This window comes from Leptodactylus fuscus, chromosome 9 (assembly GCF_031893055.1).
Source record: "Leptodactylus fuscus isolate aLepFus1 chromosome 9, aLepFus1.hap2, whole genome shotgun sequence".
Classification (NCBI taxonomy): Eukaryota; Metazoa; Chordata; class Amphibia; order Anura; family Leptodactylidae; genus Leptodactylus; species Leptodactylus fuscus.
In genome coordinates, this window is record NC_134273.1 from 13,429,095 (window position 1) to 13,443,846 (window position 14,752).

Genomic DNA, 14,752 nt, shown 5'->3' on the forward strand with positions numbered 1-14,752 from the left:
GTGGCGGGCATCAGTGCAAATTGTGGAGTGCCAACCCTACTATACGCTCACTGATCCGCTGCACTTCAAGTGTTTTTTTTTTTTCCACTATTATGTACCATAAATATTTGGGGTAAGGAACCAAATTTGCAGGACGCCTGCCTGAATTTCAGGAACGCTATAAAAATGAATGCACTGCACAGGGTGCAAAAAATAGTGTACAAGAGGTGGCCAGTATAGCTGCTATGGTGGCCATATAGAGTGAATGCAAACATGTATGCATATACTTTATATATAACATTTTTCAAACCCAAGACTGTTTTTTAAAGGAATGGGAAATCTAAAGAAAGCTCACACTACACGAAATCTGGCCTTGCCTCAATATATTGTAGCAAAATCTGCACCAAGCACGCTGCTTTTCCACATTGTGTGGCTTAGAGGGTTTCCAGGCAAAAAAAATAAAAATTTTTAAATGGGTCGGGTGAAGGGGAAAAAAAAATCCTCTCTCAATTACCTGGTGCTTCGGTGTCCTCCCACAACAGTCTGGTTTTGTTACTCTGGTGTCTTCTCACAGTGAAATTTCTCACCGGCGATGACGTCCCGGATCCCTTCCTCTGAAGCTGCTGATTGGACTCGGCAGTCATCTGCAGCGGGGGCTTCCACAAAAAAAACAGACCGGGAGGAATGGACCAGGCTGGTCTACTCCAGACAACCGGGGTGTGTTGAATGGCCCAGAGTTATGGGTTCTTTTCACTGCCTTCTCAGATATATTTCCCTTTTGCCCTGTTAATTTACTCAACCTGATTAGCAAGATGCCAGAGATGGTGTCCAATTGTCCAAGCCTAAATTCCTCCCTGGAGGTAGCTTGGCTCATCCCTTTGTCTCAACCTGGGCCCAGCATTGTCATGATTGTGCTAACTTTGTTATTCTTAGCAGGGGGTGTCTGGGGTCAGTGGACTGAGAGCCTTGCTATCACCTTTTAGCAGACACGGCAACTCCATAGGAGACTTTCAAAGTTATAACCGTATATAGTCCTAGTGGTACAAGGTGAGGGGGAGAGCTGCCCACCTTGCTGACCTCATCGTGGGAGGGGGCTGAGTGGAGATATATTGTCACACATGACAAGACCCCAGGTTTTTGTTGTTGTTCTTGGACTGCTGTGGACTAAGGTCTCAATTGCCTACGGAGATACCATGCACCTTGGACTATTCTGCTAATGGGGAGTCAAACCCTTACCACCTAAGAATTACTTATGGACTATAAAAGACACTGCCCTGGATTTCATGAGGTGAACTCCGGAGACCCAACTGGGTGTTATATTTCTGCTTCTATTCCTTTTATCTTACTGCACTGTAACCTCCCTTTTTGTAACCATATAAGCTTGTATCCGCCAGCATATATCTCCATGTATGTTGGTTGTCTAGTATCGACCCTCTTGGGTTAATATAAAACTTTAGAAGGCTCGTCTCATATTATCCTATAAAACCCGGTCCCTCTCTCAGGGTGAGAGTGGACAGTAAAAGTAAGAAGTTGATCGCAGTTTTGCCCGTGGCTAGGCCAGGTAGGCCAGAGGCTGGGTCCAAGTGGCTATGGCGAGATCCTTCACACGGGGACAAGCCCTTTTAAGCCTCGTTCACATCTGCATTTGAGGAGTTCGCATGTGGACCGCCCCCGAACAGAATACCAAACGCATTGGCAAGCGGTGAGCTTATGAAAGCACATGGACCTCCTAGATTATAATTGTGTGTACTTGCATGTGCTTTCCATGCGATGTCTGCATGGAACATGCAGACAGAAAAGCACTTCATAAGCTACTTTCCTGCCTGCATGACATGTGCGGAAAGCACATGGACCCCATTATAGTCTATGGGGTCCGTGTGCTTTCACTGCTCATCGCTTGTCAATGTGTTCAGTATTTCGTCTGGGGGGGGGGGGGGGGTCCCCATGCAGACTCCCCGACCGCATTTGTAAACCGAGCCTTCCATGGGTTTTTATGGAGAAAAAAAATTCTCTGTATTAAGGGCCCTTCTATACTAATGATTTTTCCATTCAAGTGCTTGGGTAGATCATCAGTATGTGATCTGTCGGGGTCCAATACCCAGACCCTTCACAGATCAGCTGTTGTAGCAGCCTCCTGGTGCTACTAGTAGACATGAGGCGCACACAGCACCGCTCTTATGAGTAATTGGGGCAGCACTGCACTTATATAAGCGGTGCTGCACCCATTGTCTTTTCACTGGCAGTTTCCGGTACCCAGAGGCTGCTAGAAAGGCTGATCTGTGCAGGGTCCAATTGTCAAATCCCCAGAGCTCACATGAAGACTCGCTTTGGGGCCGGAAAACTCCTTTAAGGCACAACTTTGGGAGGGGTTGGCACCCACCACCTTATAAAACCAGCCCTAATAACTATAAATTATGTACAAAAAGGGACTAAAACCTTGACTAATGCCGAGTTTTAATAGGCCTGGTATCATAAACCATAATCCCATACCTGCTGTGTAGACGCTCGCTCTTCACCCTCTCGCTGCACACTTCCTTCATTAGTATTCTGCGAGATTTCCTCTCACCTCTCATACATCCCATTCCCAGGGGTTCTGTCATTTTGCGGTTATTTCTATCTGAAAGTTTAGAGATGATGGGAGGATCTGCATCGAGCCTTGATTTTATTTGACAAGATCGCAGCAGACGCGTATTAAGCCGTCAGCTATCCGAGGGTTATTGTCAGGAATCCCCAGATTGGGGCCGCTCGACAGACGAGAAGACAAATACCAACGTTATAAATTATTTTTGCTGTAACCCTTTATGTAGCGGAGCCGACATGATCTATAGGATGTTGTAGAGATTTTAGAGGGAGGCTTCTAGGACCCCAATGTGAAGAATCCTTTACTGTGGTCTTCATATATGGCGGAGGTGCCTTTTGGGCCTACGCGAGTACTAAGATGCAGATGTGACTACAATGTTTGCACCACCCACTGTGGGAATGGGCACTCCGTTAATAGGTGTAGCAACCCCCCCCCCCCCACGACCTTTTTGGGTATCTCTGTGTTGGGCATGTTTGAAAAGGGGGACATAAAGTGCCCAATTCACGTGTATATATAGATTGCTAGCCTGGTAGACGCAGGAGAAGCCCTTCTGGGTATCTGGGAAGTCGCCCTTTTTTTTTTCTGTAGCCTTACAGGGCGTTGGCTATCACTTTATGATCGGGGGCCCGGAGTATCCTGCAAATTAAGGGGGCACAATGCTTGCTTAAAGGGGTTATATCACGAAAATTACTTATCTCCTATCCATAGAATAGAGTATACATTGCTGATCGGTGGAGGTCCAATCGCTGAGACGCCCACCAATCCTGAGAACTTCAATGTGCCTCTATATTGTGGCAAGAACGGGATTGTGAAGTTTTTTTTGCTAAATAATCTCTTTGTGGATTTGGTTCCTCATTGTGTGCATTGATCTCTTGTGTTATTGTGAACATTTTTCAGTTCTCTAGGAAACCCAGCTGTCCAAACATCAGATTATTTGTCACCGTGTTGTTTGTCAGATGTGGCTGTCAGTCGCTTTGTACATATCTATCACATGGCCAGCAGCTGGTCCGGGCTGTGTAGGCCTCCAGGTGACGGTATACCCATAGGTTACGGGTAAATAAGAGTAATGTTGGTGCACGATATCTCCTGGGATATAGAGAGTTGTTGGAGCACCTGATGTGATGAGACTCGGCAATCTTATGGGCCCCTTTGTTTTGGCTATAAGTGGTGGGGTCTTGGCTCCTCTACCTCAACTGATTGAGTCTATAGGTCTCTAAAAAAACAAAAAAGCCCCCAAAACAGAAGAGCAAAACATACACCAGTCTTAATAAAAGCCCTGAATAGGCGCAGCGCATGGTTGGTTTATGAAGAGGCCACTTTGGCCCTACAACTCTCACCAGTTCCTATGTTGCTCTCTGGATGCCAATGAGTTGAAGCCAATGGAAACTTTGGGGGCAACCCGGAGGGAGGGGGGCGGCATGAAACTGTGGGAGCAACCTCTGGGATGTATATGGAGGGCTACATGAAACTATGGGGGAACTAGAGGGAGTCATGAAACTGTGGAGGCAACTGGAGGGGCCACGAGGAGGTGGGACAGGTCAATGGCCAGGAGTGGGGGGCAGGTTAAAGTGTAGTGCATGTGACGAAGTGATGACACTAGGGGGACATTATACTGTGTGAGGGCCACTAAGAGTGTTGGGGGGGGCACTTATAAAACCTTTGCACTGGGAGCAGCAATATGTTATAATGGCTCCGGATAAAGTCAAAAGCTAAATCACACTTGAGCTGTCTTAGATCTGTATTCCAGACAGCTTAAAATAAGACTTGTCCTTGTTTGCACTCTGAATAGATTATTCATGAGCACTTGCATGGCTTCTTAAACCACCAAAATAAGAGTAAAGGTGTCTTGTCCTCATGCAAGTCCGCTGATGGACTAAAAGCATTTTCCTTTTTATAATGGTCGTGAGCGTGTCTGTAGTCTATTTTGGAGAATTGCGCTGTTACTCCTCCTGGAAATGACGGAATAAACTGACATCTTGGGCATTACCCTTATCTTTGTCAAAGGGGTGTGTCCCTACATAGTCTGGTACTGATTGTATGGTGTCACAGTTCAGGGACCTCATCCGTCATTATATTCACATTTCTAAGAGGAATAACAGAGGAACAGCTGTGCGCAGAGCTCTATGGAAAGATGCTCCAGTATTGTAGAGAGGCCAACTCTATAGCTATGTCCCTGGTGGTAGCTGAGCACTTCCAATTTCAACGCAAACCGTTGACATCCATCAATAGGCGCCACTCCATTGATTCCAGCCCTGTTGGAATTTTTCCAGTAGCCCCTACCGTTCTGGAAAAATCCATGTCTGTTACTATTTCATGCTCCAGTCTAGTACCGCCCACCTGACAGTAGAGAGCCTAATTAGCATATTGGATGCTGAAACTAAAAGCACTGATTGCTCAGGAACGGTGAAGGCTAGAGAAAAAATTCCAACTGCATCAAAATCAGTGTAATGACGGCTATTGAAGGCTGCAAAGATTTGCCGGAGGTGGTGAGAGGTCTTTAATGTGACCTTTCTAAATTTTAAGTAATATGGAGAAAAGGAATGATTTGAAGGTGAATGAGGCTTCATTGAAGGAAATGCTCAAAATATAGATCCTGTATAAATCTATTGCACTTAGTCCTAGCTTCCCCCAAAATAAAGTTTGCATGTAAATTTTTTTTTTTTTTTAGGAAAACTGTCCATTTTTCGTGCCGATAATTCAGATCCGGATTTACAATGCATTTGAATAGACGTTGGTGTGATTTGTTGCCGGCTGTGAATGGCTCATCAGTACACACAGCATGGGGAAGTCAGCATCTCCGCAAAGTGTGTGTCTGGCAGATAAGGCCGGCGTCTGGCTACTTATTATACCGGGAGCTTGTCAGACCTGACGGTTTATATATTCTCTGCTGAGTTTATCTTCAATAGAGCAGCAGCCCCGTAGACCACCAGAAATGGCACGTCTATGGAACCCAAAACAAAGGGGATTCATTATATTGTTCTAATATCCGACAGTAACAAAAGACATTTTACATAACTATTACTTCATGTATCGTCTTATGTAAGAGTATTGATATCCCCTGCTAAGTGTACACTGGACCAAACTTAAAGTGTACCTCCGACTATAATATAACTTTTCATAAATCAATAGTGCAAGTGAATAGAAGAAACTTTGTAATCTTATTCAAGAAATCTGTTTCCTTCTTTACTTATCAGACTGAATTACTTTTTACATAGAAGTCTATGGAGAGGGGAGGAGGAGGAGAATGCTGGAAATGACACACGAACTACAGTTGCTAAAGTCTGCTTTGCTGAGAGAGCTTTTCTAATATGGCTGTATCTTCAAGATCAGACTCTAGAACGGCACAGATGAGGCAATAAATCAAGTCTATTCCTCCCCTTCCCCTCTCTATAGACTTAAAGGGTATGGAAGCTATAGAGATAAACCGTCAAAGTGAGGAAAGAAACAGATTTCTTTAATATTATATATTACTATTAGGAGGAACCAGCTTCGTACATGTATATTTCATTTTTTGTTTGTGTAGTGGCTCCATAAGAATTGCCCAGTTTTGCACTGGTGTATTTTGTCGTTTGTGTTGCGGCCATAAGTGTCATGTGATCATGTGTATCTCAATTTGTATATCGGTGAACAACCTGCGATTGGTTGTTATGAAGACCTGGAGTAAAGCTCTGGTGTGTGGTACTCTGTGCTGAGGCATGTATCTAATCCTCTGGTGTGGTCCTGTGGGCTGAGGCACGCATCTAATCCTCCAGCGTGTGGTACTGTGGGCTGAGGCGTGTATCTAATCCTCCCCCGTGTGGTACTGTGGGTTGAGGCACGTATCTATCGGTGTGTGCATACGTGCATATCTAATCCTCTGATGCGTGTATCTCAGTTTGGATACCAGTGTTGGATTGCGCATGTGGAGTGACCATGTGTATGACAGTAGGAATACGAGTGAAAGACTTGCAGATTTGTATTTGCTAATGCCAGTCATTGTTTTGGAAAGCTGTAGCTTAGGAACGGTACATTCGAGAGAGTTAAGGCTTGGTCTAAAACCTTCCCAGACACCTGATGCATCTATGTGTCAAATTTGGTGAAGATCGGTCCAGTCATTTGGTCGCGCATAAAGAACAAATAGACAGACTCATTTTTCATAATATGATGTACATTTTAAATATAAGAACTATCCACCACCTATAAGGCATTCTTACAGATACTTTGCTAAACATGTCTTAGCAAAATAATAGAAACCTAAAAATTAGCATCACGGTACCGGACGGCATGTACATCGATCCACAAACGTCCAGTATTATAATGGCGATTGTAAAACTTAAGACACTCCCCCCCCCCCCTCCATAGTCTGGGCCCCTAAGATTCCTGGCAAACTGCACGTTTGTCCATTTGCTCTGCAGCGACCACTACAGGTGACTTCTTGTAATTCATATGCCATTGAGAAGAGGTTGTCCAGATGACATCACAGCCCCTTTTGATCTTTTGTGAAGTAGTCAACATTCAAGTATGTTTTTGATCTTTCTGTTGTATCTGTGATCACTTCTGGAGACCCGACCCGATCAGCACTAGATGTCATAATGTATAATCCTTTGTATAGTAGAGAGAAGTATTTAATCAAAGGCTCGGTCTTGAAGGATAAGAAAAATGACTGTTCTATCGGTGACTATCCTTGACTTCTCTATCAATGCCACAGCCACCGATCCATGACTAGTCAGGTGATCGCCACCTTAGGATCTTCCTATAGCAAAGCCAACGCCTCCTGGCAGGGGTTAAAGGTAAAAACCAATGGATCCCTTAGACCAGTGATGGCGAACCTTTTAGAGACCGAGTGCCCAAACTGCAACCCAAAACCCACTAAATTATCACAAAGTGCCAACATGGAAATTTAACCTTAATAATGTGCAGATCCACAATTACAGACCTGCAAAATATGGTCATACAAATGGGGCTTTACAGAGCTTTCTGCTGCACTATGGCCCCTACACAGTACAATCTGCTCCACAGTGGACCCCATACAGTATAATCTGCTCCACAGTGGACCCCACACAGTATAATCTGCTGCACAGTGGCCTCCACACAGTATAATCTGCTCCACAGTGGCCTCCACACAGTACAATTTGCTCCACGGTGGGCCCCACACAGTATAGTCTGTTGCACAGATGGGTGCCCAAAGAGAGGGCTCTGAGTGCCACCTCTAGCACCCGTGCCATAGGTTCACCATCACGGCCTTAGACTATGCCCTGCAGATAAGTCTGCACCAAACCAATTGTTGCTTTGGCATTCCATATCTCTAGGGTAAGATCGTGATGGAGCGGAGATACAATACCACCAGCAGTTTTGGGAAGAAAGTCTCCATGTTTTAGCTTTCCTTTACCACCCATCATATCTGTCGTAAGAAGTTTTCACCGACTTGTCTACTATTTTGTGAGTCCTTTACTACTTACTATGACACTATTGTCTCTTCGGACACCTATAGCACTGGTCGGCCATGCAGTAACCATTCTACCGTTCTATATTGTAACTTTCTCTATTATCCTGTTATTTTTATGGTCTTTCTCCCTGATGAGGATTCATCCACCTCCTTCACTTCCAGTACAATCAGCGGCTGTAGAGCTGCCCAATATCCATTCTCTTGGCGCTCGTTCAGACTCATTAGGAAGCTATGGAAAAGTTTGAGAAGAGTCTGTAACCTTCCGGCGGAGGCGCGCGTTTTCCTGCGGCTGCTAATTGCTGTCCATAATCACTGGCTGTGTATGAATCATCCGCTTAACTCCGCGCAAATGTATCAGGTCATTAGCAAAATGACTTTTCATCAGATGGACTTGACCCGCGCGGCAATTCAGAGGGACCTTTATCGCTTGGGAAAGTGCAAGAAGCGAAAATCAGATGATGGAGGTTCTAATAGGATAAATGACGATGACTACCCCATAATCTGGCTCTTCTAAATTCCTCCTACTATATACCTGCATCCAGTGGCGGAACTAGGAATGGCGGTGTAACTTTTGACATGCCCCCCCTTGCATTCTTGCACACAGTATGATGCCCCATAATGGCCCCTGCACACAGTATTATCCCCCCATAGTGGCCCCTGCACACAGTATTATCCCCCATAGTGGCCCCTGCACACAGTATTATAGCCTATAGTGGCCCCTGCACACAGTATTATCCCCCATAGTGGCCCCTGCACACAGTATTATCCCCCATAGTGGCCCCTGCACACAGTATTATAGCCTATAGTGGCCCCTGCACACAGTATGATGCCCCATAGTGGCCCCTGCACACAGTATGATGCCCCATAGTCACTAAAGGGCTTATGTTCTGTTTATCCAAATCTGTTCAGCTATTCCAAAGATATAAGCCCTTTTAGTATTGCTGTACATTGGGGTGCGTGACGTAAAACAGAGATCCCACCCCCCAAAGAAGCCACAGTGTTACCGCCTACTTGGCTAATAGACCCTAATTTGTATCCTCACTAGCAGGGCTTATATCTTTGGAATGGCTGAACAGATTTGGATAAACAAAATGCCAAAATGCTCCGAGTGACAGCGCCGGTCAGATGATGGGTGTCACTTTTCTGACCTCAAGTATATAGCTATAGCTTTCATCTTCTGCTGTAATATTTTGGAATATATTTCCTACAAATCTGTCTCTGGGATGTGAATTTTCATTTTACATCCTGTAATTTTTTTTTATTGTTAATCCTGTTCTACCGTAAAGTGATATTCAGGAAATCTGTGATGTGATCACTGACTCATCCTTACGAATTTTCTTTTCAGGACACGGCTGGGCAGGAGAGATACCGGACCATCACCACGGCCTATTACAGGGGGGCAATGGGGTTCATACTGATGTATGACATCACCAATGAGGAGTCCTATAATGCCGTGCAGGACTGGTAAGTCACTTTATTGTGGAAATTCAATTTAATTTACCTTTTTAGGCTATTCGTTGACTATTCTACGTTCCTAATCTATGCCTCGAGCTGATTGCACAGCTGGCCAATAGATCAGCCAACGGTGATTCCTCCCGACTACCCCATACACATGCACACCCAGCTCATCTGTTCTCTGTGTGCATGTATTTGCAATGGGGAAAAGAGAATAATCTTCAGCCAGACTACTCTGGTAACTTTTTTTATGAAGGGGAATTAATACTATCCGGAGTTAGGAGACCCCCATAAGCATAAGATGGTTAATCAATAACTTTAATTATTTTTCTTTGTTTTTACAGGGCCACCCAGATCAAGACCTATTCCTGGGACAACGCACAAGTCATTCTGGTGGGAAATAAATGTGATATGGAGGACGAGCGGGTGATAGCGCCTGAAAAAGGGAAGCACCTCTCTGATCAACTCGGTATGTTCTGTACTGCAGTACTGCCCTCTGCTGGCTACAGGTTGCATTGCATTGTATGATTGCTGAAAATACATGTGAATCCACAATGCGTGATTGCAAATTAACAAATTATTAATATAAATCCTATAGAAATAATTCTAATTGATAATAATACCCTGCGTTATGATGTGTACATTTAAATATCTCAGAAGTTAAAGGGGTTGTCCAGGCTAAAAATTTTATTTAAGTCTAGGAAGGAAGGAGGGTTAAAAACAATCCTACTCTACCTCGGTGCTCCAGTGACTCCCAGCACCATCACAGCTGGCGAGGAATTGCATTGCAAGAAGCTGAGCAGCAAGACTGGAGCACACAGCGAGGACGCCGGAGCACCGGGGAAAGGTGAGTATGTTGGGTGTGTTCTTTAAATGTTATTATTTTTCACCTTCCCCTGGCCTAATTAATCAAAATAATCTGGATAACCCCTTTAAGAGCACATACACTTCCTACACTGTGCAATATACAGTACATTGTGCTAGGATTCGGGTATATTCACACACAGCAGATTTCTGGTACGAATTTCTGCAACTGAACATCAGTCCTATACATCTGAAAGGTTGTTTCTACAGCATGGCGCTCTGCAAGCCTCACAGATGAATGGGACAGTTGCAAAAACTTCTGCCCCCAAGGAAGGGTGGCAAAGTAGAAATTGAGATTTGTTGCAGTAATGTCTGTGCAAGTAGCTCTCCAAAAGACAGACAGACGCACGCGCACACGCGCACACACACCAGGGTCAGACTGGCCCAGAGGATCCTTCGGTGTGTCCAGGCTCTAACACAATTGAACACGAGACTTCACAATTCCAACAATACACAACCCAATGTAGGGGCAATTGGAGTCCATGTACTACGAGTTGATGTTTGGCCCCTGGAATAATTTTACCTGGTCTCTCTCACACTGCTGCCTAGCTACCTGCCCTGTGCACGATCTTGGGCCATACAGATTACTAACCACTATGGAGGCCATTTTTTAGTGCCTGGTATCTTTTAATTCTTATACACCTAGTAATGAACACAGAGGTGTGAAGTGAAGCTCCTGGGACCGAATGCAAAAATCTATAGTCGGCCGGACACTTGCAATGTACCATTTATAATACTGGTGTCTCCTTATGTGACAGAGGAGCCTTTGGACTGGGCCGGAGACCTCTGCACCCTCACTATATGGACTTTGCAGCACTCGCCATCTCCTCGCCGCACCCTGCAAGTCTTTCACTGCTGATGGCAAAAGTTCTGGTCATCACATTCGAGTGTTCGGATAAAGTATCTCATGTGGTGCCTGAATGGGCCCTGCTGTGATTGGTTTCCTTTCAGAGTCCATTATGACACGGAGTGCCCCCACAATCTCTCCCCGTCATCCTGCCACTCGGATCAGCAATTGAGGACAATGGCATCTGATGGCTTTGTAAAGAAGTGACAAGTGCGGAGTCAGCTGCAACCCCGGCTCTTCATTGTGCTGGTTCCAGCTGATTGTGTACATTGTGCCGCCGCTCTATAGAAGATCACCAGTCATCAGTCTACATTGTAACGCTTTGTATCCAGCAGGACCGGCCCAGATTCTACACCACGAGGCCCAATGTCCCATATGGACATCTCACAACATATCAAACCTCATGTTCAATGGATAGGGGAGAGGAGCTCATAATATATCAAACTTTCTAAACCAATAGGTCTATGGCCAGATACTGAACATCCCAAGAACATCTAAAACCTTAAAGGAGGCCTCTGACCCCTGCTGCTTTGTAAGCAAGTAGTTCACTTATATACAGTACTGTACAAAAGTTATAGGCAGGTGTGTTAAAAAATTAAAATATATATTAAAAAAATTCTGCAACACAAAAACACTTTCAGAAGTAGAAGGGTTAATTTAAGTTTATTTTTGTCAATCAAAGTTAAAGAATAATAAGAAAAATATAAATCCCATCAATTTTGGTGTGACGTTTGCCCTTTGCCTTCCATCCGTTCTTCTCAGTACTTGCAGACAGTTTTTGGCAGCACTGGGCAGGGAGGTTGTTCCCGTTGCCATCTTGGAGAACTAAACCCAGATCTTCTGTGGATGTTGCTTGCTCCAATCCGTCTGTCTCTTCATGTCATCCCAGACAGACTGGATGATGATGAGATCAGGGCTCTATCTGTCAGGGCCATATCATCAATTCCAGGACTCCTCCTCCAAAGGGCAAAGGTCACACCGAATATTGATGGGATTTACATTTTTCTCTTGTTCATTGCTTAATTTGGATTGGCATAAACTATTAACCCTTCTATTTCTGCAAGCATTCTTACTTTGCTGCATTCCCCTGCCTAAAACTTTAGCACCGTACATTAAGTGAAGTTACCAATGGTGCTGCTACAGTTTGGCAGAAGACCTCATGTGGCAGCGAATAGTAATGGGATTACTTTGCCTGGACTGAATGATTGAGATCTGATTAATAATCTAATCCATCCAGTATATCATTAATCACTGACATGTCGGCCGCGCTGAACCTCTGTAGACCTGAAGCTGCTCAGTCTCTGGATACGTTTGGGCATAAATGACAGATTAATTACTGGTAGGAAAGTGATTTGCCTGCGGCTGTACATGGAGGAGGAGGAGGAGGCTTCACTGCAGAAAATCTTTCTTTTTGTAATTAACATTTGCATGATGATCTTTTACCTTCATAAAACTAATATTTACATGTTAAATACAATATAATTTGCAGCCCTCATATTATAGAGCAGGAGGAGATGAGAAGATTGATACATAGTTTCACTTGGAAAGTTCTATAACGTGTCATTCTATTCATTTAAAGGGGTATTCAAGTTACCCCCTTCCCCCCCATCCAAAGGATAGGGGGGCAAATTGCTGATTGGTGTGTGCTATGAGATCCTACCACAGAGGGCACCACCAATGTTGAATGCAGCTCTGGATGTTACTACAGCAGGGGTAGGGAACCTTCCAGCTGCTGTGAAACTACAACTCCCATCATGCTCCATTCACTTACATCAGAGTTCCAACAGCAGAGCCAGTATGCATGCTGGGAGTTGTAGTTTTGTAACAGCTGGAGAGCCGTACGTTCCCTACCCCTGCACTACAGTATAAACCATTACAAAAACCTAAATGCTCATTGTAGATTTGTTCTGTCTCTTCTTAGGGTTTGAGTTTTTTGAAGCGAGCGCCAAGGAGAACATACAGGTGAAGCAGGTCTTTGAGCGCCTTGTAGATATAATCTGCGACAAGATGTCCGAGAGTCTGGACAATGAGCATTCGGCGGCCAGCGGTGGGAAAAACCTGCGCTTTACAGACTCTGCTGCCCCCATGCAGCAAAAATGTTCTTGTTAATCCATTTCTCTATGTTCCTGGAGCGACCAGTACAGCTCGAACTCTACGATGTGTTACCATTACCGCTCGCTATCTGGTAAAACCATTGCCAATCTGTGCCAGGGATAGGACTCGAACCACTACTCCAAACATTACACCTGTTGATGCCCCTGGATACAATAGCTGGAATCTGATTCCTCCTTGGAATACAGTAACTGACCTATAAGTAGTAACAAAGGAGATTCTCCAAAAGAGGACCTTTTACCACTTCCACCAACTTGACTTTTTCCTCCCCTCCCTCCATTAATAGCTGCTGCTCTGCTGATTTTGGCACAGTTGGAATTTTTCCTCTAGCCCTCACCATTCCTGAGCAATCTGTGCAGTTAGTTTTGGCACCTGATGTGCTGACTAGACTCTCTAATATCCAGTGGGTGCAGTAGCAGGGAAGGGGGCGTGACTCAAAGCTCCAATCAGAGGCAGTGTCAGAGCATATAACCACGCCCTCTTTCCTGATCCTGCCTATAAACACCTACTGGTCATTAGAGAGTTTAGTTAGTATATCAAGCACCAAAACTAAGTGAACTGATTGCTCAGGAACGGTGGGGGCTAGAGAAAAAATTCCAACTGTACCAGAAAATGTGGAGCGGAATCTATTGAAGGATATACAGAGATGGAGCTGGTGCAAGCGATGAAACATCCCCTTTAAGACGTAACTGTATGGAAAAAGTGACTACTGTCCCCTGTGTGGTGTAATTTTGTGAGCCAGGCTTAGTTTCTGATTTACACACTTGTGCTTTTATGACCAGTGTCTACAATCGTGTGCAGTTTTATAAGTGTCATAGAAATGTAAATATATAAATATCTTTCCATCTTAAATTCACCGACAATAAAGTTATTTGTTAGTAAGTATTAATTTTACTTTAATGACATGAAGTCACACATTTTATCACTAATTTATCAATAAAGTCTAGAAATTGTCAATAAAGTTTAACAGGGGGAGCTGCTGCCCAATACATTGAACTCTATAATAGACTATGCAGAAAGCTCCCCCTAGTGGTGGTTACTGGCTGTCAGGATTTTATCATTTGATTGTTTGTCACTGCTGAGGATTTGGAGCTTTGTATCAGGAAATTTTTCAGCAATTTGTGCTGTAATACATTTCTGATCAGTCAATCCCTCTATACATCAATGAGCTCTATCAGCGGATCACATAATGAGATAACAGTGCCACACCTGGTCTCAGGTGGAACATGGTATTGCAGCCTTGCCCTATACACTTCAATAGCATTCAGATGCATAGAGGGGAGATGGTAGATGTTCATGAACAGGAAAGGGGCAATTCCAAGTGGATCAGGGGCCAGTGGGTATTGTTGGCAACCCAAGTGCTCATGACCATCACCACCTACCCACAGGGCACACACTACTATGGGTAATAATTCCAGTTTTATCCACTGTCTGGCCATTGTGGTTCGATGGTTTTTCAGCCATATGCAGTTCCTGATCTGATGGATAG

The 14,752-nt window shown here is 44.4% G+C and overlaps 1 protein-coding gene across 1 annotated transcript in view; it reads left to right on the top strand.

Moving 5' to 3' along the window:
* Positions 1-13,521, top strand: part of RAB3B (RAB3B, member RAS oncogene family) — a 34,199-nt gene extending 20,678 nt beyond the window's left edge. The window contains exons 3-5 of the mRNA XM_075287675.1: positions 9,331-9,449; positions 9,785-9,909; positions 13,073-13,521. Coding sequence (XP_075143776.1) covers positions 9,331-9,449; positions 9,785-9,909; positions 13,073-13,260 — 432 coding nt within the window. The 3' untranslated portion in view covers positions 13,261-13,521. The remainder of the gene's footprint in view (positions 1-9,330; positions 9,450-9,784; positions 9,910-13,072) is intronic.
* Positions 13,522-14,752: the final 1,231 nt, after the last annotated feature.